Genomic DNA, 25,657 nt, shown 5'->3' on the forward strand with positions numbered 1-25,657 from the left:
TCAGACCTCGGGGCCCCCGAAAGCCAGGTTGTCTCGGACCATCAGCGTCTTGCGGAAGTCGCGGTCCACCAGGGGGCGCTGCATGCGCCACTTGTGCGCCTCCTGCAAGCCGGGCTCGAAGTAGTAGATGCAGGCACCGAAGCCCACCAGGATGAGCACAGAGATGAACAGGTAAACAGGCACGAACCAGTCCAGGAAGTGCGGCATCGCGGCGGCCTTGGCTGCTGAGACACGGTCGGTGAGAACCAGCAGAGGGGCGGCTTGTCCATCCTCCCACCCACCGACCCGCCCACCTTCCCTCCCAGAGGGGGCACCCGCGGTCCTCACTGAGCCAGGCGGCCAGAGCATCACCTCGCAGGTGGGCAGACCAACACCCGGAGAGTGGAGGGCAGTGACTCAGCACCCCGGCCCCTGAGCAGGCACACCCAGGGGCCCACCCAGCTCCTACTCACCCCTCTACAAGGAAGCCTATAGCGGAGGGCCCACTATGCCTCAGTCCCTCAGTAGAACGTGTGGCCCCAGGCCAGCCGGGGTTGCCTAACCACTCCGGGCCTCAGCATTGTCCCGGGTAGAAGGGGAGACAGCAACCAGAGACTTGAGGGGACGGGTGAGGTGACTGACCTCTCAGAGCTCTCACTAAAGGACGACTCGGGCGGTCCTCCGAGCCCCCTCTCCCGGCTCTGACGTCTGCAGAGGCTGCCACTTGCCAGGCCCCTCACAGATGAGTGGGTCCCCAGCCACCCGCACATCCTGGCCAGGTGTCGCCTGATAAAAGCGTGGTGAACAGCCACCCATCCCCAGGGGACCTGGTTGATATCAACAAGGTCTGCACAGGCTCCCGAATTCAGGCCCATGCCCCATGTCATAATTATAAGAGTGTGGACACAGGCAGCAGCCCCCAAAGACGGGCCTTGATTTCCATGTCCATAAAAATGGGAAATTATAGGGCTGTTGTGACTGTTAAAAGAGATAATTTATATAAAGTGCTAAGAACCAGTGCCTGATGCTTACTGAGTGCTACATAGTACTTTGTTCCTATTCTCTGAGCCTCAGTTTTCTTATCTGTAAAATGGGCATAGAAGTAGGACCCACTTCTTAAGGTCTCTGTGAATGTTTAACAACACAGTGCCTAAAGTTCCTTTAGCATCATGCTGCCTGGTGCAGAATCAGCACTCGATGAACACTGCTGCTGCTGCTGCTAAGTCACTTCAGTCGTGTCTGACTCTGTGTGACCCCATAGATGGCAGCCCACCAGGCTTCCCCGTCCCTGAGATTCTCCAGGCAAGAACATTGGAGTGGGTTGCCAATTCCTTCTCCAGTGCAGGAAAGTGAAAAGTGAAAGTGAAGTCGCTCAGTCGTGTCCGACCCTCAGCAACCCCATGGACTGCAGCCCACCAGGCTCCTCCATCCATGGGATTTTCCAGGCGATGAATACTAGCTGATGTTATTTCCAGGGCACCAGAGGGGGAGCAGGAAATGGAAGCTGGCAGGTTTAAGGTGATTCACAAGTGTTCCATGTATCCAGCTCCTTAGAGTGGCCCACCCCTGCTCTCTGCCAACCATGCCAGCCTCATCTGCACGCCACGCCACCAGAGGGAACCACTTGTCAGTCACCTGCGTGTGCCTGCATGTTATGCAGTCTCCATCTCTGCATGTGCTTTCATTTTCCCGGAATGTCCTTTGTGTTCATGTTCATCTGGCAAACTCCTATACATACTTCAAAAGCCACACCACAGACTATCTTCTCCAGACATGGGACAAATCAGGACCCATTTCATCCACCTTCGGATGGCTCCTGAGGTGTGAGAAAGGGGTAGGGTGAGGAGCCCCACCTCTGCCTGCCGGGCAGGGAGGCCACGGTCAGAATGGAGTCACGGATCTTACAGCAGGTCTCTGGGCTAAGTATCATTGTCCACATTTTATAGATGAAGAAACTGAGACCTGGAGAAGCTCGCTAACTTGCCCCGAGTCACGGAGTCGGACTCCAGTCCCCCAGCGATGTCCTGAGGTTTGATGGGGAAAGACACCTGAACTGAATGAAATGAGTGAAGGCCCACCTTGTCTTCTAGGGAGGGAAGAATGACCTCCAGGGCTGGCTGAGGAGAAGCCCCAGGTTCTCAGACCTTGGGCTCCAGACCCCAGCCCTCTTGTCCCTCCACTGCCAGGTGGGTCTCCGAGAAGGGCTGTGACCCCAGGGGAGGGAAGGGTGCTGCTCCCCAGTCCTGCGTCCACCTGGAAGCCTTCCCGTGCCCTCCAGGGTCCCCACTGGCTGCTCCGAACCGCAGTGGCTCGAGGTGCCCTATTCTCTCCACCGGGGAATAAAAGGAAGAGTGTGCTAACGGCCCAGAGTCGGAGCTAGAGCCTGTCCTCCTAACCATCTGCCTTTCTGGAGAGCCAAAGAGAGGGTTCTGAATTGCTGGTGTGGCCTGGGTTTGGGGGAGGTGGAGAAGGGGACCCACGAGCAGGAAGGCTGCTCCAAACTAGCCTGACCGAGGCCGAGAGGTTCATGACCCCTCCCCTGGCCCACCCAGGACCCCAGGCTCCTTTGAGCTTAAACAAGAGGATGGGGGACTTGGACAGAGCAGGAGCCGTTTCAGCCGCAGTGCTGTGGGCCCGTGGAGCAGTGGTCTGGGCCTCCCACCCTTTCCAGCCCTGTAAAGAAAATCCCAGGCATTCTGGGGCAACCGAGGACCCCAGACCTTTTCCTGGCATCTCAGAGGACTGGCTCAGCTGAAGCAAAACCTCCACTGGCCTTCTGTGTGACCTTGGGTCACTCCTCACTCTCTCTGAACTTCAGCATGTCCCTGCACAATGACGAGGTAGGGATGGGGGTTACCAGATGACCTATAAGGAATTTTCTAGCCCCCATTCCAGCAAAAGTCCCATCCAGGACAGTGCAAGGGTTGCAGACCTCCTTTCCCTGCCTCTTAAGCCGCTGGCACCTCTCCACCTGGCAGCCCAACCCCCGCGCCCGCAGACCCACCTCAAGCCCTGCAGAAGCCTGTTCCGGGCGGGGGCTCTGGGCTGAGCGCGCCGCCTCAGCCCAAGCAGCTCAGTGTCGGCCCGTGGACTCAGTCGTAGCTGCTGTCCCCAGAGATGCTGCCGTCTGCAGCCGCCCTGGGTGTGGGAAGCAGAGAAAGGGGCGAGGCCAACGCCCCCCACGGGAGACAGTTTCTCAGGCCCAGGGGCTCTGCCTGGGCTGGGGGGCGGTCCTGGGCTGGGCAGCCTGTACCTCTCCCCGCCCATCAGAGACCCTTCCCTCTGTCCCCCACCCTCAGGATAGCAGGAGGTGGGACTCGCCTCAGCCAATCAGCAGCCTGGCAGAGCAAGGGCTTTATCCTCCGTTGCCCTGGCAACCAGCCTTCTCTTCTGGATCCCCCGCACTGTGCGCGTGGTGCAGAGATGACAGGCAGGGCAGGATAAATTGGGGACGGACAGGAGTCACCCAGCAGGCTGCTGGGCCCCAAGAGGAAGCGGCCCCGACCATCATAACTAGGACGGTTGGGAGGCTTGTCGTCTGAGGGTACGGAGAGATTGGGGTCCCTGGCATGGGGGCGGAACACCAAAGCAATAGCAAATAGAGCCAATGAGGGTCATGTGCTAAAGAGGGAAGAACCAAGACTGAGAGTCTGGACACATTGGCCCAATGTAGCATTTATCGTATGCCAGGCACTGCTTCAGTGCTTTGTTTATATTAACTCATTTATTGGTCCTCCAAGGTCACATGGCAAGAAAGTCTCAATGCCAGGGTCAGAGCCCTAGCCTGGGCTGCAGGCTCCCTCGCAGGGGCTGGGTTCTTCCTCACCAGCCCCAGAGCCCCCGGGCTGGGGTGCAGCCTGAGGTGGTCATGGCTTTCAGGCACCGAACCCCCCCTGGCCATGCCAAGGCCTTGCCCCCACATCACTTCATTTGCTCCTCCATCTGGGTGGGTGTTAAAGCCCATTTGGGGGATGACACAGCTTCGGCCCAGAGAGGTGCAGTGGCTTACCCTCTCCTTCTCAGTGACAAAGCCAGAGGGGCCGGGGGTGGGAGGGGGTCCCGTGCCCATGCCTGGGTCCTCCTGCCTGTGCTATAGACAGAGTGTGTGCAGAGTTTCATGTGCCCGGTGAGCGTTCCATGAACAGCAGTGGTTACTGTCTCAGGAGGAGAGAGCAGCCCCGGAAGCCCACGGGGCGGGGAAGAGGCTCCGAGGAGCTGTCTCCCTGGGGAGTCCACTCCCAGAAACTGAGGACAGGCAGGTGGGAATGGCCATGGGTAAGGTGGCTTTGGGTCTCTGGGTCCCCCACCCCATTCCACACACAGTCTGCCAGCTCTGAGACCACCTGGGAGTCCTGCAACGGTCCTCTCCCCTATATCCAAGGGGAGTGAGTTTGAGTTTCCAGAGGGATTTTATTTTTAATGATGTTGACATCTTTTCAGACTTCCCTGATAGCTCAGGTGGTAAAGAATCTGCCTGCAATACAGGAGACCCCACTTTGATTCCTGGGTCGGGAAGATCTGCTGTAGAAGGGATGAGCTACCCATTCCAGCATTCTTGGGCTTCCCTTGTGGCTCAGCTGGTAAAGAATCTGCCCACAATGCGGGAGACCTGGGTTTGATCCCTGGGTTGGGAAGATCCCCTGGAGAAGGGAGAGGCTCCCACTCCAGTATTCTGGTCTGGAGAATTCCATGGACTGGATAGTCCAGATCAGATCAGTCGCTCAGTCGTGTCTGACTCTGCGACCCCATGAATCGCAGCACGCCAGGCCTCCCTGTCCATCACCAACTCCCAGAGTTCACTCAGACTCACGTCCATCGAGTCGGTGATGCCATCCAGCCATCTCATCCTCTGTCGTCCCCTTCTCCTCCCACCCCCAATCCCTCCCAGCATCAGAGTCTTTTCCAATGAGTCAACTCTTCGCATGAGGTGGCCAAAGTACTGGAGTTTCAGCTTCAGCATCATTCCTTCCAAAGAAATCCCAGGGCTGATCTCCTTCAGAATGGACTGGTTGGATCTCCTTGCAGTCCAAGGGACTCTCAAGAGTCTTCTCCAACACCACAGTTCAAAAGCATCAATTCTCGGCGCTCAGCCTTCTTCACAGTCCAACTCTCACATCCATATATGACCACAGGAAAAACCATAGCCTTGACTAGACAAACCTTTATTGGCAAAACAATGTCTCTGCTTTTGAATATGCTATCTAGGTTGGTCATAACTTTCCTTCCAAGGAGTAAGCGTCTTTTAATTTCATGGCTGCAGTTACCATCTGCAGTGATTTTGGAGCCCAGAAAAAGAAAGTCTGACACTGTTTCCACTGTTTCCCCATCTATTTCCCATGAAGTGGTGGGACCGGATGCCATGATCTTCGTTTTTATCTGGATAGTCCATGGGGTCGCAAAGAGTTGGACACGACTGAGCGACTTTCACATCTTTACAAAGACTTTTAAAATTAATTTTTAATGTTTATTATTTTTGGTTCTGCTTGGTCTTTGTTGCAGCAAGCAGGAGCTACTCTTCCTTGCCGTGCAGGCTTCTCATTGCGGTGGCATCTCTTGTTGCAGAGCACAGGCTCTAGGCACACAGGCTTCAGTACTTGCAGCACACAGGCTTAATTACTCCCAGCATGTGGAATCTTCCTGAACCAGGGGTCAAACCCATGTCCCCTGCACTGGCTGGCAGATTTTTATCCACTGTACCACCAAGGAAGTTCTCCAGAGGGGTTTTATTAAGATATAAGGTATGAAAGTGTTAGTTGCTCAGTCGTGTCTGACTCTACAACCCAATGGACTGTAGCCCACCAGGCAACCTCTGTACATGGGATTCTCCAGACAAGAATACTGGAGTGGGTTACCATTTCCTTCTCCAGGGGATCTTCCAGGCCCAGGGATCGAACCCAGGTCTCCTGCATTGCACAGATTCTTTACCATCTGAGCCACCAGGGAAGCCCAACTGAAGCCGGTAAAATATAGTGATGAATTTTTACCTGTGTATACACTTTTGCAATCAGCACCCAGATCATGTCTAGGGTGTTTTCATCATCCCAGACAGTTCCCTCCTGCCTCTTGACAGTCAACACCACCTTCCCACAGGCACTTAGTGATCTGATTTATGTCACCAAAGATCAGTTTTTCCTGGACTTGCACTTCACATAAATGGGATCTCACAGTCCACGCTCTTTTGTGTCTGACTTCTATTGCTCAGCACAATGCTCAGTCCGCTGATGCTGCTGCCTGTATCAGCGCCCCACAGCTTGTTTATCTGTTCACCGCGGAAGGATGTTTGGGGCATTTCCAATGTTGGACTCTGATGAGCAAAGCTGCCAAAGTGCTGTTCATCTCGGAGTGGGAGGGCAGAGAGGAGGTGGTGGAGGATGACAAAGGGGCACAGAGAAACTTTGGAGGTCATGGATATGCTCATTATAAAATGATTGGGATGGTGCCTTCCTGGGTGTATCTTTATGTCAAAACTTATTAAATCATGCACTTTAAATATGTGTAGCTTATTATGTGTCGATGACGCATTAATAAATCTGTTTTTTTTTTAAAGTGATCTATGGGCCTTGGATATTGTTTCAGTCATGTGATTCTTTATTCACACAAAAGGTTTTTATAATTTTTATTTATCCATTTATTTTTGGCAGTGCTGGGTCTTGGTAGCTGCACCAGCTTGCTCTCTAGTTGCGGTGCACAAACTTCTTATTGGGATGGCTTTTCTTGTTGTGGAGCATGGGCTCCAAGACACGGACTTCAACAGTTGTGGGACACGGGCTTAGTTCTGGGATCTTCTCGGATCAGGGATCAAACCCTTGTTGGCTACATTGGCAGGCAGATTCTTTACCACTGAGTCACGAGGGAAGTCCCACACAAAAGTTGGTGGGAAGCTCAGCGTGCAATAGAGATAAAGCCAGAGCTGCTTCTGTTAAATGTGGGAAGAGGCTGCCCGATCCCACCCACTCAGCTTCCCCCTGCCCCTCACAAGTGCCCCACCCACACCGAGGCAGCATATTCCTAGGGTTCCACAAAAGTCAGTTCAAAACACACTGGCCCAGAGGGTCTCTGATGGCCATTCCAGTTCTGGGTTCTGATGATATTAATACAAGAACTTCCAGGCCTGGATCTGGGTTTCCTGCCAATCTTTACCCTTCATCACAGGATGGATCTTACACACCATTTTCTATGGCGCTACCTGGGGGACAAGCATCAACTTGCCTTGATGCCTCAGCCAACAGTCAGCAAAGTGTAATGGGGCTCTCCCCGGGGGGGCTATCCCAGGGGGGCTTTCACGCACCTTCATCGGGGCTCCAGCTGCTTGCCAGGGTGACTCTCAGCCCCTATGCTGCCTTTCATTGCGGTTATCTGCCTGTCCACCCTGAAAACTCCAGAGACAGGAAGGACACCTCTGTGCCTGGGTCAGCCCAGCACCAGGCCCAGCCCAGGCAGGCACTCCGCACAGGTGGGACTGAATGGGTCTCAGCTCAGCCCTCCCTGGAACATGATGAGCAGGGTCCAAAGCCTTTCCTTGACTCTCTAAGGGCCTCATTCGACAAATATTTATTGAGCAACTACTCTGTAGTTGTAGGTACTTCTTATTTATTTTAAAAAGTATTTTTATTATATGAATAAGAAAGGCTTTCCTTTTAAAAATATTTATTTATTGATCTTGGCTGCACACAGGATTTTCAGTCTTCACTGAGGAGTGCAGGATCCTTAGTTTCAGCATGTGGGATCTGGCTCCCTGACCAGGGATCCAGCTTGGGCCCCCTGCACTGGGAACATAGAGTCTTAGCCACTGGAAGTCCCCACCAAGCACTCTCTAAAGTGCTGGATGTACAAACGGACAAAATCCTTGTCCTCTGTATTTTATACTTTAGTTGGAGAGACAATGAGCCGGTAACTATATAACTGTTAGGAGAAGCAATCTGCCATGGGCTTTGAGTCCCTGCAAGTTCTTGCTGGGCAAGCCAAGAGAGCAAGGCCCTGAAAGCTGCCTACCCAGGCCATTTCTCAGGGCTGTGTTTATAACAAGCAATGTTGAAGGATGAGGTAACATCTCCTCCTGGAAAAAGAACAAGCATGCTTATCACTCACTATAAAAGCAGTATTAACTTCTGTGCTCCTCTCCCATAATGCCAAGCACAAGGTAGACAGACAAACACAATGGGTCCTTTGCAGGGCTTGGAGGACATGGGGGAAAATGACACAAAAATAAAGGATCAGCGACTGCTTTTTCCATGAGTAATAATAATGGCCTTTGTCCGTTACCCAGGAGTTCCATGTCTCCTGCAGCATCCATGAAAAGACTTTTGCTAAACCGTAATGAATAGAAACAGTTTATTAGTTTGCAAAATCTCAGATGCTGTACATTTGTAAGCAATGTGAAGTGCTTTTGAGAAAACTGAGCAGAAAAGAGGAAAGAGGAATTATAGGAGGGCTTGCTATATATATATATTTTTTTTTTTTTTTCTTTCTGAGCTGAACAGCATGTGGGATCTTAATTAACCAAGCAGGGATGGAAGCCAGGACCCCTGCATTGGAGTCTTAACCACTGGACGACCAGGGAAATCCCAGGGCTTGCTACCTTATTTTATTATTATTTTCTACTTACTTGTGTCTGGTCTCTGTTGCAGAACACAGGATCTTCACTGAGGCACGCAGAGTCTTTAGTCTCGGCATGCAGGCTCTAGTTCCCTGACTAGAGATCAAACCCAGGCCCGCTGCTTTGGGAGCCCAGTCTTCATCACTGGACCACCAGGGAAGTCCCACGCTCGCTACTTTAGACGACGTCATTCAGAAAGCCTCCTCTGCTCAAGCGACATTGATGCAGATACATGAATAAAGTGAGGAAACAAGCCAAGTGACTATTTGGAAGTGCGTTTCAGCCAGAACCACAGGGGCAAAGGTCCTGGTGAATGAAGCGAAAGTCACTCAGTCCGACTCTTTGCGACCCCATGAATCGCAGCACGCCAGGCCTCCCTGTCCATCACCAACTCCCAGAGTTCACCCAAATTCATGTCCATTGAGTTGGTGATGCCATCCAGCCATCTCATCCTCTGTCGTCCTCTTCTCCTCCTGCCTTCAACCCTTCCCAACATCAGGGTCTTTTCCAATGAGTCAACTCTTTGCATGAGGTGGCCAAAGTATTGAAGTTTTCACCTTCAGCATCAATCCTTCCATTGAACACCCAGGAGTGATCTCCTTTAGGATGGACTTGTTGGATCTCCTTGCAGTCCAAGGGACTCTCAAGAGTCTTCTCCAACACCACAGTTCAAAAGCATCAATTCTTTGGCACTCAGCTTTCTTCAAAGTCCAACTTTCACATCCATACCTGACCACTGGAAAAACCATAGCCTTGACTAGACTATACAGGAGTGGGTAGCCTTTCCCTTCTCCAGGGGATCTTCCCAACCCAAGGATAGAACCCAGGTCTTCCACATTGCAGAATGTGCAAAAAATTGTGGATTTTTTACTAGTTGAGCCACCAGGGAAGCCTCCGGGAGCAGGTGTTAAAGAGAGAAAGGCATAAGATGAGGCTGGGGAATCTGTCAAGGGCCAGAACACACAGAGCCTCAAAGGTCATGTAAAGCATTTGCAATGTTCTCTTGAGTGAGAGGGGGACTACCAGTGGGTTTTGACCAGAGAAGTGGCCTGCTCTGATTTCTCTTTCAAAAGGAAGACTCTGATTGCTGTATGAGAATAGCCAGTAGCCCTGGAGATCAGTGTGGACACAGGGAGACTGTGAGAAGTCTATTACAGTAGACCCAATGAGAGATGCCAGCGTCTTCTCCTGATTGGGGGGTGGAAGTGGTGAGAAATGGTCAGCTTCTGGATGCATTTTAAGAACAGAACCAGAAATTGGCTGTGAGGTGCAGAGAAAAGGAGCCAAGAATGACCCAAGATTTTGTTCTGAGCAGCTTCAAGGAATGAGTCAACTGAGCTGGAGGAGACAAATTTAGCATATTAAAAAGCAGAGACATCACTTGTCAGGAAAGGTCCGTATGGTCAAAGTTATGGTTTTTCTGGTAGTCACATGTGGATGTTAGAGTTGGAACCATAAAAAAGGCTGCATGCCGAAGAATCAACGCTTTCGAACTGTGGCGTTGGAGGAGACTCTTGAGAGTCCCTTGGACAGCAAGGAGATCAAACCTGTCAATCCTAAAGGAAATCAACCATGAATATTCATTGGAAAGACTAAAGCTGAAGCTGAAGCTCCAATACTTTGGCCACCTGATGTGAAGAGCTGCCTCATAGGAAAAGACCCTGATGCTGGGAAAGACTGAGGGCAAGAGGAGAAGGAGGCAGCAGAGGATGAGATGGTTGGATGGCATTACCAACTCAATGGACATGAGTTTGAGTAAGCTCCAAGAGACTGTGAAGGACAGGGAAGCCTGGCATGCTGCAGTCTATGGGGTCGCAAAGAATTAAAAATGATTTAGCGACTGAACAGTCCTGAATATTCATTGGAAGGACTGATGCTGAAGCTGAAACTCCAATACTTTGGCCATCTGATGTGAAGAACTGACTCATTTGAAAAGACCCTGATGCTGGGAAAGATTGAAGGAGGGAGGAAAAGGGGACGACAGAGAATGAGATGATTGGATGGCATCACACAACAAACATGAGTTTGAGTAAACTCTGGGAGTTAGTGATGGACAGAGAGGCCTGGCGTGCTGCAGTCCATGGGGTCTCAAAGAGTTGGACATGACTGAGTGCAAAGAAATAGAGGAAAACAACAGAATGGGAAAGACTAGGGATCTCTTCAAGAAAATCAGAGATACCAAAGGAACATTTCATGCAAAGATGAGCTCGATAAAGGACAGAAATGGTATGGACCGAACAGAAGCAGAAGATATTAAGAAGAGATGGCAAGAATACACAGAAGAACTGTACAAAAAAGAACTTCACGACCCAGATAATCACGATGGTGTGATCACTGACCTAGAGCCAAACATCCTGGAATGTGTCAAGTGGGCCTTAGAAAGCATCACTACGAACCAAGCTAGTGGAGGTGATGGAATTCCAGTTGAGCTATTCCAAATCCTGAAAGATGATGCTGTGAAAGTGCTGCACTCAATATGCCAGCAAATTTGGAAAACTCAGCAGTGGCCACAGGACTGGAAAAGGTCAGTTTTTATTCCAATCCCAAAGAAAGGCAATGCCAAAGAATGCTCCAACTACCACACAATTGCACTCATCTCACACGCTAGTAAAGTAATGCTCAAAATTCTCCAAGCCAGGCTTCAGCAATATGTGAACTGTAAACTTCCTGATGTTCAAGCTGGTTTTAGAAAAAGCAGAAGAACCAGAGATCAAATTGCCAACATCCGCTGGATCATCGAAAAAGCAAGAGAGTTCCAGAAAAACATCTATTTCTGCTTTATTGACTATGCCAAAGCCTTTGACTGTGTGGATCACAATAAACTGTGCAAAATTCTTCAAGAGATGAGAATACCAGACTACCTGATCTGCCTCTTGAGAAATCTGTATGCAGGTCAGGAAGCAACAGTTAGAACTGGACATGGAACAACAGACTGGTTCCAAATAGGAAAAGGAGTTCATCAAGGCTGTATATTGTCACCCTGTTTATTTAACTTATATGCAGAGTACATCATGAGAAACGCTGGACTGGAAGAAACACAAGCTGGAATCAAGATTGCCGGGAGAGATACCAATAACCTCAGATATGCAGATGACACCACCCTTATGGCAGAAAGTGAAGAGGAACTCAAAAGCCTCTTGATGAAAGTGAAAGTGGAGAGTGAAAAAGTTGGCTTAAAGCTCAACATTCAGAAAATGAAGATCATGGCATCCGGTCCCACCACTTCATGGGAAATAGATGGGGAAACAGTGGAAACAGTGTCAGACTTTCTTTTTCTGGGCTCCAAAATCACTGCAGATGGTGACTGCAGCCATGAAATTAAAAGACGCTTACTCCTTGGAAGGAAAGTTATGACCAACCTAGATAGCATATTCAAAACCAGAGACATTACTTTGCCAACAAAGGTTCGTCTAGTCAAGGCTATGGTTTTTCCAGTGGTCATGTGTGGATGTGAGAGTTGGACTGTGAAGAAAGCTGAGCGCCGAAGAATTGATGCTTTTGAACTGTGGTGTTGGAGAAGACTCTTGAGAGTCCCTTGGACTGCAAGGAGATCCAACCAGTCCATTCTGAAGGAGATCAGCCCTGGGATTTCTTTGGAAGGAATGATGCTGAAGCTGAAACTCCAGTACTTTGGCCACCTCATGCGAAGAGTTGACTCATTGGAAAAGACTCTGATGCTGGGAGGGATTGGGGGTGGGAGGAGAAGGGGACGACAGAGGATGAGATGGCTGGATGGCATCACTGACTCAATGGACGTGAGTCTGAGTGAACTCTGGGAGTTGGTGATGGACAGGGAGGCCTGGCGTACTGCAATTCATGGGGTCGCAAAGAGTTGGACACGACTGAGCCACTGATCTGATCTGATCTGATCTGAGTGACTGAACAAGAGCACCTGGAATGATCATGAGTGAAGGAAAAATGAATAAACAAATCACTGAATACCGTCTTTCTCCCAGGAGTGAAATAAAAGTCCTGTCTCGAAGGCAGCACCTTTGGTGCCTAGGGCCAGCAGTGGAAAACTTCCCCTTAGAAAGGAGCTACTGTCTAGCATATGGAACTCTGCTCAATGTTATATGGCAGCCTGGAGGGGAGCAGGGTTTGGGGGTGGGGCGGAATGCATACATGTGTTTCTATGGCTGAGTCCCTTCTCTGCTCACCTGAAACTATCACAACATGGTTTGTTAATCGGCTGCTGCTGCTAAGTCGCTTCAGTCGTGTCCGACTCTGTGCGACCCCATAGACGGCAGCCCACCAGGCCCCGCCGTCCCCACCAGGCTCCTCCGTTCTCCAGGCAAGAACACTGGAGTGGGTTGCCATTTCCTTCTCCGATGCATTTAAGTGAAAAGTGAAAGTGAAGTCGCTCAGTAAGTGTCCGACTCTTCGAGACCCCATGGACTGCAGCCTACCAGGCTCCTTCGTCCATGGGATTTTCCAAGCAAGAGTACTGGAGTAAGTTGCCACTGCCTTCTCCGTGTTAATCGGCTATCCCCCAGCGGTAGTGTCTCCTTTAAGAAGGCCCTGCCCGGCCCCGCCCCACAGGAAGCCCCGCCCAGACGGTGTCACGTGACCCGCGGTTACGCACCAGGGCCGGGCCGGAGGGCTGTTTGAAAGCCCGGCGCGCACCGTGCGACCCGCAGTTCCGTCAGTCACCGGGGATGTCGGCGTTACGGCCGCTGGACAAGCTGCCTGGCCTGAACACGGCCACCATCTTGGTAGGCGTCAGCAGCCCGGATTCCCGCGCCCGCCTTTCCTCCTGGGCCGCGCTTAGCGGCCAGGCCCTCTGTGGCTCTCTCAGATTCTGGCCCGGGCTGCTCCGGCGGGAGTGTGGTGGGCGGGAGAGCCTCTCTCTGAATCAATCAGAGTTCGCTGCCCTCTTGACGCCGTGGGATGTCTCCACCAATAAGTGCTCTTTCTGAGTTTCCGATTGGTGGAGCGGCTGGGCCGGGAGCCCGCGCGCAGGGTGGATGCAGGCGGTCTAAGACGCGGTTGTGGTTTTCCCCCTGTATCCGTGTCAGGCCTCCGGTAGAAACCAGGCTGTTCCAGGGAGGGTTCGGGGGCGTGGGGGGCGGGTAGTGAGCGGAACCGGAGCGGATGCAAACCTCAGACCCTCACCAATGCCTGCCGTAGTCCCCTCGGTAAAAAGTGCCTCGCGCGCTACAGCCAGAATCCCGGGATCGCGGCCGTCCGGGCCCAGCGGCGGGGCTGCTGTATCCAGAGGTCCATTGGCCGCCTTCTCTCTCTGGGCAGCTGGTGGGCACGGAGGATGCTCTTCTGCAGCAACTGGCCGATTCGATGCTCAAGGCGGACTGCACCTCGGAGCTGAAGGTGTAAGTAGCCTGCCCTAGAGATGTCCAATCTCAGGCTTGGAAGAGCGGGGAGGGGTGGAGCGGAAGGCCAGAGAGGCCGACGCAGGTGGGGCGAGTTTTGACCCACCGCTCGGAGTCTCCGTCCTGACGCGTGATCTGTCCCCGTGTAAAGCATCCTCTGTCACGCCAGTTTTTCTGTTTCCCTCTAGCACTTGTCACTATAAAGAAATTTCCATATTATGCCACGTTGGCCAAAACTGATGTCCATCACTACAGTGGCAATAATATTGAATTGGGCACAGCATGTGGAAAATATTACAGAGTATGCACACTGGCTATCATTGATCCAGGTGATTCTGATATTAGAAGCATGCCAGAACAGACTGGTGAAAAGTAAACCATGTACAATTTTTCTTTAATAAAACTGTCCAGAGCTTGTTTAAAAAAAAAAAAGAAATTTCCTTATTCACATATTTGTTTGTTTCCAGTCTGCCGCCCTGAGGTTAGCCCCTTGAGGGCAGGGACTTTCACTTTTACTGACTGGTGAAGAAGCCCCACTGCCTTGAGCAGTACTTGGCCCAGAACAGTTACTCAGATACTTCCCAAATTTGGAGAAAAGATGACTAAAGTATATTTTGCTTTCATTTTTCTAACTGATAGGGAGTAGAAACAGCTGCTGGCAGGAGTCAAGTGACTGAGTATATGTGGGTGTCATTCTCCCTGATTGAAAGACAAGCTCCAAGGGTCTGTGTTGAATGATCCAAATCTAAAGGGTATTTCCTTTATGGGAATTGGAAATGCCCTTTCCTAGCGAGAACATCGTCTTTCCCTCGAGATAAAGATTGTTTATGGGTCCATCTGTGCCCCACCTGTCTTACCAGGCTCGTAGGCTATAGAACACCAAACACAATCACCGATAAACTCAATCCCATAGCTCAGAAATAGGAAAAGATTAAAAAATAATTGGCATCAGAGTTAAAGGAAAATGTGGACCAAATTGCCTTCCTTGAGCAAGATGGAAATCATTACTAAAAAAGGAAATCCTATTACCCTGTTTCTAGATTCCATCTACTATAGTCTAGTGTCTGAATGTGTATACATTTGTACATGGAAAGATAGTTAGAAAAATGTTCTAACACTAATAGTAGTAATTTTTAGGTAACTGAACTTTTAGGAGTGTGTGTGTGTGTTTTAACTTTTGTTATATTTTGTATACTTTTTGGTATTCTTGAATTAGAAGCTGAGGGGTAGGGGCAGATGAGTAATAGGAATAAATGGAAATGGGCAGAAATAGAGGATTCAAAAAAAAAACCGCTTCAGGTGGGTATTTGACAATCTGAGACCAGGTACTTACAAGAATGTTGAGGGTGACTTCCCAGTGTCACACAGCTGATAGTTGACAGACTGGGATTTAAACCCACTTCTATCTCACTCCAAAGGGCTTCAGTCTTAACCCCTAAACTTCATAGTCTAACACCTTCCCCTTCCCTTCTGAGCCTGGCCTCCCTCCCAGCATTCAGGATAGATGGCTAGATGCCATCTTATATCCCAAACCCCGTCTTGCCAAAGCAGTTACTAAACTTTCTGGCAGGGAGAGTAAAGCAGGGGTAATCTGAATAAGAACAGCTCTGCCCTGCCTCTGTGCTCACTTGAGGAGTCTTGCCCACAAAAGCTTCCTGTGGGGCTTCCCTGGTGGTACAGTGGCTAAAGCCCCATGCTCCTAATGCAGGGGGGTCGGGTTTGATCCCTGGTCGGGGATTAGATCCCACAAGCCACAACTAAGAAAAAAAAATTCCTGCAGGATGCAAAGATCCCACATACAGCAACACAGATCCCACATACAGCAACACAGATCCCACATACAGCAACACAGATCCCACATACAGCAACGCAGATCCCACATACAGCAACGCAGATCCCACATACAGCAACACAGATCCCACATACAGCAACACAGATCCCACATACAGCAACGCAGATCCCACATACAGCAACAAAGATCCCACATACAGCAACAAAGATCCCACATACAGCAACGCAGATCCCACATACAGCAACAAAGATCCCACATACAGCAACACAGATCCCACATACAGCAACGCAGATCCCACATACAGCAACAAAGATCGAAGATTCTGCGTGCCACAACTAAGACTTGGCACAGCCAAATAAATAAATATTTTTAAAACACACATAGAAGCTTCAGGTGAATAGGGGAGGAGCTTTTTACAGCCTCTTCCCCTACAAAGGGTAGCGTGTGAACGGTCATTGTGATGTGGGCACATGTACCTTGAGTACTGCAATCTCTTGTTTTTCAGCCACTTAGCAAGGTCCCTCCCTCTGCCGTGCAGCGTGAATCGGCCCCGAATTGACTTGATTGTGTTCGTGGTCAACCTGCACAGCAAACTCAGGTGAGAGCCAGGGGATGGGGCTGTCAGTGCTCAGGGGCGCCTTAGGGCTGTGCTGGGATGGTGGCCTCACTTGTCAAGGGAAGGAGAGGAGAATGGGAGAGGCTGTCTGGGGGCAGCCTAGACGGTGAGGAGGGAGGAGCCAGCGCCAACGCCAGATGTTTAGAAGACGCTGACACATGCCAGCGGTGTCACCTGTCATTTGTCTAATGCTCGCTGGGGCCACTCTGCCTCCCTGAGAGCAGCACAGATGTGAGTGAGACGGACCTTGAGAACAAGGTCCGTTAGGGGAGAATCTAGACTTTTGAACAGACACTTACAGTACCTGTGAAGTGTACTGTCAAAGGGGGAAGCCTGGGACTGTGAGAGCCTGGACAAGATCTCTGCCTCTGAGGACTTAGGTCAAGCTAGACTTCCTGGCGGAGGTGACATCTACATAGACACCGGAGGGAATTACCTGGCGGTTCAGTGGTTAAGACTCAACGCTTTCGCTGTGGGGGCCTGGGTTCAGTCCCTGGTCGGGGAACTAAGAGCACAGAAGCCACACACGGCAATCAGTCAGTTAAAAACCACCTGAGAGGTGAGGAGGCGTTAGCCAGGCAAGGGTGACCGTGAGCGATGTCCCAGGCGGAGGGCTGGTGTAAAGGCAGGAGCACAGCGTGTGTGGAGGACCGTCCAGGCCTGCGCGGGGTCAGAGCCCAGTCCACTCTAGGGCTGGGGCAGTGGCAGCGTGGGTGATGTTCATGCCTGTGGCCTGGCCTGGCCTCCCCACAGTGCTGGCAGCCCTGGGGTCAGGACTGCAGCCGACCTAGGGAATACAGGTGGAAGGTCTCCCCTCCTTCCTGGAGACAGCTGGCTGAGGACACAGGGTCCAGCACAGAAACCAGGGCAGATACCTAGTCCTGTGGTGGGGGATAAGGGAAGGCTGTGGGAGAAACGCCTGAAAACCGGGGGGCACGGAGACAGCAGACACAAGGATTGGGTCCAGACCACACGACCTGACCGCTGGGAACCAGTCAGCAGGGACTTAGGCCCAGGTGGGGCAAGAAAGGGCTGAGACCTGCTGTGGGCTCCCTTGGCTCACAGGTCTGCTGCTGTTTGGGTGAGGCCTCTCTGTTTACCAGAAGGGACACTGGAGAACCGTCTGCGCCATAGGGCTGTTGGTCTCAGGCCTTGTTCATTCATGAAGCCCTACTGAGATGGCTTTTGGCCTGGAAGACAACAGTCTTTGATCACTCCCTGGACACCAGTGAGTGAAAGCCTCAACCCAGCAGGTCAAGGTGCCCTTGTTTAGAGGAAAAGAGTGTTTTCATACAACTGATATGACTTAAAATCGCTGTCATTTTACTGGAAAGCAATTCAGCAATAGTTATCCACACTTTAAAAAGACACATACTTAAAAAAAAAAGACAGCCCTTCTACTTCCAGCGTCTGTTCTACAGAAACATCTGCTTAGTAGGAGACGTAGGAAACAATATTCATGCAGCGCTCTTTGTGAAGGTGAAAAAGTAGAGACCATTAAATGTCCACCACAGGGCAGGCAGTTAGTTTGGGGTACAGTGTGGTCATTCCAAAGAATGTAACAGAGACATCGAACCCAATTAGACCTAACTGGCTGCTTATACATATCACTGTCTGGATTTGCATATGAAGAAAATTCCAGAAGAATCACACCCCAAACTATTGTGGCAGTCATCTCTGGGGAGTTAAAACTAGAGGTGGTGCTGGAGACAGGGAGTTTTACTTTTTACTTGTACACCAGTATTTACTATTTGATCATTTCACAGACTTGACTCACTTTGTAATTAGAAGCAGTTTAAAGCTACAAAAGGACAAAGTGTTCCTCCAGGGCTGTCTCCCGTCACCCTCGTCTTATGCCCTGGCCTCTCTGGGATCAGAGGCGTGGGGGTTTCTTCTGCCTTCTCTGTTGTGAGGTATGTCCTCTGCTTGTTTTCTTGCCCTGGCCTGGCCGCCCCAGCCTGCAGAGCGTGGAGGAGTCCCTGTGCCACCTGGACGCGGCCTTCTTCCTGGGGAAGGTGGCCTTCCTCGCCACGGGGGGTGAGTGCCTCCCCTGCCTGCTGCCGTGGGTGCGCCCGTGGTAGACTCCGTGCAGAGGCAGCCTGGGTGATGGGGAGGCCGTGGGCTTTGGAATCTGACTGCTGTCTGTCTCCATAAAGCAAGTCGGAGCTGATCGTTCTGCCAGGTTAATTCTGCCGAGATCATTGCCCTGGGGTGCCTGGTGGCTCATCTCCTGTTACTCTTCTTCAGATAGTTCTCCGAGACTCTGTAATGTTAACAGTGGAAATAATAGTAGCTAACCTCGGGGACTTCCCTGGCACTCGAGTGGGTAAGAATTTGCCTTCCAGTGCAGGGGGTGAGGCTTCAGTCCCTGGTCAGGCAGCTAAGATCCCACATGCCATCTGGCCAAAGAACCAAAACATAAGACAGGAACAATATTGTAACAAATTCAATAGAAACTTTAAAAATGATCCACATTAAAAAAAAAAACTTAAAAAAATATAGCTAACCTATATTGAGTACTCACTATAGACCAGACTCTGTCGAAGTGCTTTGTTTCTGTATCACTTAATTTTCACAAAAAGTACTATTGAGGTAGGTACTGTTGTTTCTCTTTTATGGCGAAGGAAGCTGGTCATGCGGTTAGGTAACTCGTCCAAGGCTCCATAGCTAGACAGTGGTAGAGCAGAATTCATACTTAGCTGGTCATGTTCCAGGGCCCACGCCTTTAATGATTATACCATGTGGCTTCTCATAAATAGTTTTTCCTCCTTTTTATGTGCCTGACCCCCATTTTCTGCCCCCTGGGGGACACCTTCCTGACCAGCCCTGCTGTCTGGGCCCTCAGGGTGTCCATGCAGGCCTCTGTCAGACTCCTCACCCTTCTGCCTACACTGATGGTGTGTCTGCCCGCCTCCCCCAGCTGCACTGCGAGCTCCTGGCGTGAAGGGCCTGGCTCCCATTATTCTCAGTAAGCTTTGGTGGAGAAGTGAATGCCAGGTCACTTCTCTGTATTCGCTCACGGGCTTTCTCTAGTAACTCAGCAGAGTAGGTGCTGTTATGCTCCTCATTTCATAGACGAAGAAACTCATGGGTTTATTCCGACTCTATCAAGTCCCTTTAGCCTGTTTTCTGATCTGATGATCTTGACTGCCCTGAAAAGAAGGTAGAAACTGTGGCCCAGAGAGGAGACGTGACCTCCTGGGCCCAGTGCCTCCTCCATCATAGCCATGAGGTGGAGGTGACCGGCGTGGCTTCTTTGCAGCTGGGCGGGACAGCCACTGCAGCATCCACCGGAACACCGTGGTCAAGCTGGCCCACACCTACCGGAGCCCCCTGCTCTTCTGTGACCTAGAGGTGAGGACCTGCTCACGTGGGCCATGGGATGGCACAGTCAGAACACAGAGGGCATGGCGGGGTGCTTCTTGGAGGATCATGAGTACCTGAGCAAAGGGGCTCCTGATGTGGAGGCCAGATCCTCGTTGGAATCCTGGCTTTTCCACTCACTGTCCGTGGGTGGGTCACCGTAAGCCTTGGGTGCACCCCTGTAAAGTAGGGTGACATCTTGAGTTCCGTTTGTGCACCAGGTGCCAATGCTTTGACATTTTTCTCTGTACTCATGACCAAGTCTTGTGTGTGTGTCTATGGGTCCCTGTTAATATCTCACTTTTCCTGCCGGGATGTAAGAGCTGTGAGGCCAGGCATCCTGTCTGTCTCATTAACCAGCAGTCAGGATGCCCTCCATTCCCCCTTACCTCCCTGGATCGCAGACCTTGTCTGCTCCCAGCCTGGGGCAGAGGGTCCAGCAGGCAGCAAGGGTGGAAGTTGGGTGGATAGGTGGATGGATGGCTGAATGGATACATGTGATGTTGGTTCTGCCCTGACTCGCTTCTCCTGGGGTTTCTCACAAGCTGAATCCTAGCTGTGAGGGTGGTACAGCAGATTTCTGCTTTGCCGATGAGTTTCGCTCTCCAGCCTCTCTGTGTGTAGTGTGGAGCCTGAAGACATTTTGCTAAAGGGTTCTCGGCAAGAGTTGATTCTGCTCCCTCTGGGGGTCTGCTGAGGGCTCCCGGGTCCTGGGCTGCCCCACCTGCACACCAGACCCGCTCAGTTGCTTTAGGGTTCTGTCTATTTTTTATACTGGAGTATATTGATTTACAGTGCTGTGTTAGTTTCAGTGTACAGCAAAGTGATTCAGGTATACATGTATCCGTTCTTTTTCCGACTCTTTCCCCATATAAGTTAGGTTTACTGGTTTTGAGGTTCATTTTAAAGATTTGTGTTTCTGTTCTGGGTCTTATGCCTGTCCCCAAAGGCCAAGTGATGTGGTGCAGAAGGAGCTGAGTCAGTGTGTGGTCCTTCCTCACCATCTAGACCAGAAGTGCTGACGCCGGGGTCTATGGACCTCTCTGGTCTGAAGGGAGAAGCATTTCAGGGTCTATGGACCCCTCTATTCTGAAGGGAGAAGAATTCAGGGGAGTTGTGGCTTTGGACAAGAAAAAAAATTACTTCTGTTTTCACTAACCTCTAGGAGGAATTTAACATTATGAATGTAGATGGGAGGCGACAGTAGTGTTAGCAGAGCCTGTGATTGTTAGCAACAGAAGCAGCAGACACTGGCACGTCCTGTGGGGACGCGGTGGACCCCATGAGCTTCTGCGATTCTGCAGAAGCTGTTAGACCTGTTCTAGGGCCTCTTTGGAGAAGGCAACGGCACCCCACTCCAGTACTCTTGCCTGGAAAATCCCATGGACGGAGGAGCCTGGTGGGCTGCAGTCCATGGGGTCGCTAAGAGTCGGACACGACTGAGTGACTTCACTTTCACTTTTCACACGCATTGGAGAAGGAAATGGCAACCCACTCCAGTGTTCTTGCCTGGAGAATCCCAGGGATGGAGGAGCCTGGTGGGCTGCCGTCTATGGGGTCGCACAGGGTCGGACACGACTGAAGTGACTTAGCAGCAGCAGGGCCTCTTACTCAGTGTGTCGCTTAAGATGCACATACTGCTCTGCCACAGATCTGTGTTTCACACCTGATCGCTGTTTTAAGAACCCCGACTTGACCAAGGCTCTGACCTCACAGGTAGGACCTGAGGCACCCTGAGGTGCCCGTCCTTGCTGGCTTTGCTCACAACAGGAGAGGCGGCACGCTCACAGTCACACAGCGAGTAAGTCAGCAGAAGAGCCAGGTTGGTGTGCCGCTGACTCTTTCCTGGCTTAGCGGGCTGGCTGCATGGCTTTGAACAAGTCAGCCCCTCCCCTCAACACACGCGCGCGCGCGCGCGCGCGCGCACACACACACACTGATAACTCGCACGGCCTTCCTTTTCTTAGCTCTCAAGGGGAATGGCAATCCACAGCAGACGGGTGCGTGGTGGTGCAGTTCTGCGTGCGGCCAGGAGGTGGCAGGCTGTACCAGGTCCTGTGTTGCCCTCTAGCCTGAGAACGGTAGTTGCTCAGTTGTGTCTGACTCTTCTGAGATCCCATGGACGGTAGTCCGCCAGGCTCCTCTGTCCATGGAATTCTACAGGCAAGAATACTGGAGTGGGTTGCCATGCCCTACTCCAGGGGATCTTCCCAACCCAGGGATTAAACTTGGGTCTCCTGCATTGGCAGGTAGATTCTTTACCATCTGAACCACCAAGAAAAGGTTTGTGGCTGACTTCCTATTTCCAGCCTGGAGCCGGTGGGCTGAGAACCTAAGCCTGGCATCCTCTCATCCGATGTACCCAGTGTTTGGACAGCCAGTGTGCCTGGTACCTGTGCGGTCCTGTCCGGGGCACTTTCCCCCACGTCATGAGCTGGAGCCTCATTGTGTTTTGAGGCCTTTGCATGGCAAGAAACACTGGCCCCGTTTTACAGGACAGGAAACACACCCAGGGAGGTGCGGGATTCATCCAGGGCAGTTATTTTCCAGCTCTGCTACTAGGCCCTGTGTGAGTCCCTGAGAACCAGATGCCTCCGACATTGGTCCTGCCCCTCAATGGAGGGAAATAGACCGCACGTCACACCTGCTGTGGCAGGCGTATCCGCAGGGCTTTGGAAGCCAGGCAGTGAGTCCACCCGTTCCTTCCCATCAGCATCGGGGCAGTCACAATGGGCTCAGCTCTCTGGGGGTCACGTCTCTGGAGTAAGGTGTGTGGATGGGAGGAGGCCCAGCCAGAGGGAGGAGGCCCAGCCAGAGGCAGGAGGCCGGGGACGAGGCTGCAGGAAGCAGACTGTGGAGCCTGAGTGAGAGCAGCGGCCATTTGGAGGGACTGTTCGGAGGCCAAGGCCACAAAGCCCAGAGGGTTTCTTTAACAGATATTTCTTAACATAACCTACAGCCTGTCCAGTGTTGTTCTCGGCTCTCGGGAGGCAGCATAGAACAAAGCAGTGTTAACACTCCCAATCCTGTTCTAGTGGAGGAAACACGGTAAGGAAGTAGAATGCATGATGTGTTAGGGCATGGTGATGTGACATGTCAGGTGGTGGTAAAGCAACAGGATTTAAATAGGGGGTGAAGGGACTCCCTAAAAATCTGACCTTTAAGTGAAGACATAAGGGAGGCGCCTCCTGGTGGAAAAGCCCACGAGGCTGGAGAAACTGCAGGTGCAGAGGCCCTGAGTTTGGACGCTGCCTGCCGTGTTCAGGGTCCACAGGGAGCCATGGGCGCCTGGAGCAGAGCCGGGGGACTGACACTGGGCCAGACAGCAGGGCTCTGTGGGTCGCAGTAAAGGCATGGTGGCTTTCACTCTGAGTTAGACTGGGGCAGCGGAGGCGTATGGGGCCAGGGAGGGCCGCAGCCCGACTTGGGTTTTGAATGGGTCCCCTCCAGCTGTTGGGAGAAGAGTAGACTGAAGGGACGCAAGGGCAGAAATAGGGAGAGGGGCCTGGGGACTGGGTTCAGAGTGGTCTGGGCTCTGTGGTGGCCAGGGAAGGGGGAGTTGGAATGGTCTCTGATGCTGGGTGTTTCCAGGGTTGGGCTACAGGTGTGTGGATGGCCTGCCTGTGAGACAGGAGAGGAAGAAGAGTCAGAGTCAATTCTGGAGTTTTCAGCCTGAGAAGCCCTGCCCCCTGCTCCCCACCCCCGCCCCAGTCGTGAGGTGTTACACAGAGCAGGGAGCGACCTGAGAGGTGGGAGGAAAAGCTGGGGGCCGGTGGGTCCCAGGAGCCAGGGAGAAATGGCCTGCCAGGGAGGCAGCAGCTGCCTCAGACTCCACTAAGAGGAGACCCCGCTGAGAATGAGGCCAGTGTGTGAGGACTGAGATGTCGCCCCTGGACTTGGAACCCAGGACTCACAGGTGACAAGGTAGAGTAAGAGCAGGGGGCCTTTAGGATGTCCCGGCTCTAGCTTGGGTGACTGGGCAGATGGTGGCGCCCTTTCCCCAGTTAGAGAGGGAACAGGAAGAGGAGGAGGAGGTTCTCTGAGGCCACTTATTGGTCGGGGGACGCCATCTGAGCATCACCGTTTATTCTTCTACCTTTCTGGAGCAGCTCATTCGCCCATGCCAGCTGGGGCCTTCGCACAGTCTGATTCAGTTCAGTTCAGTCTCTCAGTCGTGTCCAACTCTTTCTGACCCCATGAACCGCAGCACGCCAGGCCTCCCTGTCTATCACCAACTCCTGGAGTCCATCCAAACCCATGTCCATTGTGTCGGTGATGCCATCCAACCATCTCATCCTCTGTCGTCCCCTTCTCCTCCTGCCCTCAGTCTTTCCCAGCGTCAGGGTCTTTTCAAATGAGTCAGCTCTGCATCAGGTGGCCAAAGTATTGGCGTTTCAGCTTCAGCATCAGTCCTTCCAAAGAACACCCAGGACTGACCTCCTTTAGGATGGACTGGTTGGATCTCCTTGCAGTCCAAGGGACTCTCAAGAGTCTTCTCCAACACCACAGTTCAAAAGCATCAATTCTTCGGTGCTCAGCTTTCCTTATAGTCCAACTCTCACATCATACAGTCTGATTACCTCTGCCTAATCCCACGGCTCCTCTGGGCCCACTAGCCCTTCCGGGTAGGGACCATCTGTTGATGGCACCTCCCTGTCCTCCGTGAGGACCACTCTCCCCACCCCTCCTTTCCAACCTGGGCGTGTCTGTCTCAGAGACATCCCAGGGGGTGCCGCCTCAGCATTGGTTGGGAGTAGCCCTGGTTCAGACCCCAGCTTGACAGTTGCCCACCATGCCTCTGGACGGTGTTGCTGACCCCGCCAGCCCCGCCTGCTGAGCCTTCGTTTCTTCTGGAGTAGGGGTCAGCGTCTCTGATGTCCCTGGAGGGTGTCTGAAGGGTTTCCATAAGCTGAGGTGGTTGGAAGCTGCTCGGTGAGGTGTGGCGCGGACAGGGGGTGGCCCTGGGGGCAGCAGTGCCTATGGCTGTCCCCGTGTCTCCGCTCCCAGCTCCCCTCTGGCCACCGCCTCACTGGGGTCCTGTCTCCTCCTCTGCAGATAGAAGACTTCCGTGCCGCCATGGCGCAGCGCCTGGTCCGCCTGCTGCAGATCTGCGCGGGCCACGTGCCTGGCGTCTCGGCCCTGAACCTGCTGTCCCTGATGAGGGGCTCGAGAACCCCTCCCTGGAGGACCTGTGAGGCCCCCAGCCCCCGGCCACCCTCCCCTACGGCTGGGTGCCCAGGCTGACAGTCACTGTTGCTGGAGACGGTGCCAAGGCTTGGCAGGCCTGGGTCATCGGGCAGTTCCCTCAGGGCCCAGAGTCCTCGTGTTCCAACAGGAAGTGCCGGGGAGGCAGCGGGGACAGTCCAGCTGGTCAGATTCCGGCCCCCCACCCCTCTCATGCCCACCCCAGCAGAGCCCCAAGTCTTCATCCATCTGACGTCTTTCCTCTCGAGACTTCGTTTGAACAAAGGGTCCATGGCTAAAAGTTTGAACATCACTGAACTCATCCACCACTTTGATTTTGTAGATGAGGAAACTGACTCCAAACAGTTAAGAGTCAGAGTGGGTAAGGACTTCCGTGGTGGTCAGTGGCTAAGACTGCGCTCCCAATGCTGAGGGCCTGGATTCGACCCCTGGTCAGGGAACTAGATCCTACATGTCACAACTAAAGACCCTTCATGCCTCAACTAAGACCCGGTGCAGCCAAATAAATAAATATTTTAAAAAGAGTTGGGCAGTGGGAGCTTGAACTCTATGAGCCTAGTCCGACAGCACATCCTGGCCTTGCCATTCTTATGGGACCTGCGGAGCCTCAGTTTCTCCAGGTGTTAGATGGAGATTGTTCAGCTTACCTTGCTGGCATCGTAAGGGTTGAGGGACATGGTGGTAAAGGTGAGGCGCCTGAGGTGTATTGTGTTACTCCTGCGCTTGTTTGTGCTCCATGCATTTCATAGTAAATGTGTGAATGCTTGCACGGCGCCAGG

General features: G+C 52.2%; 2 protein-coding genes across 2 annotated transcripts; one reads left to right on the forward strand and one right to left on the reverse strand.

The window, feature by feature from the left end:
• SMIM45 (small integral membrane protein 45) lies at window positions 1-207 on the reverse strand. The gene has a single exon (XM_070370080.1). The coding sequence runs from the start codon at window positions 205-207 to the stop codon at window positions 1-3; it is 207 nt and encodes a 68-aa protein (XP_070226181.1).
• Window positions 208-13,139: 12,932 nt separating this feature from the next.
• On the forward strand, window positions 13,140-25,402 carry CENPM (centromere protein M). The gene is given in 7 exon segments (XM_005907182.3): window positions 13,140-13,287; window positions 13,823-13,902; window positions 16,200-16,292; window positions 18,268-18,347; window positions 19,573-19,664; window positions 24,729-24,837; window positions 24,840-25,402. Coding segments are annotated over 7 exon segments (540 nt in total). The 5' UTR covers window positions 13,140-13,230; the 3' UTR covers window positions 24,869-25,402.
• The last annotated feature ends 255 nt before the right edge of the window (window positions 25,403-25,657 follow it).

The sequence above is a fragment of the Bos mutus genome, chromosome 5, assembly GCF_027580195.1.
Source record: "Bos mutus isolate GX-2022 chromosome 5, NWIPB_WYAK_1.1, whole genome shotgun sequence".
In the NCBI taxonomy this organism is placed as follows: Eukaryota; Metazoa; Chordata; class Mammalia; order Artiodactyla; family Bovidae; genus Bos; species Bos mutus.

Excerpts from the sequence above, each read along its gene's own strand:
- SMIM45 (XM_070370080.1), bottom strand. The coding sequence starts at position 207 with ATGCCGCACTTCCTGGACTGGTTCGTGCCTGTTTACCTGTTCATCTCT.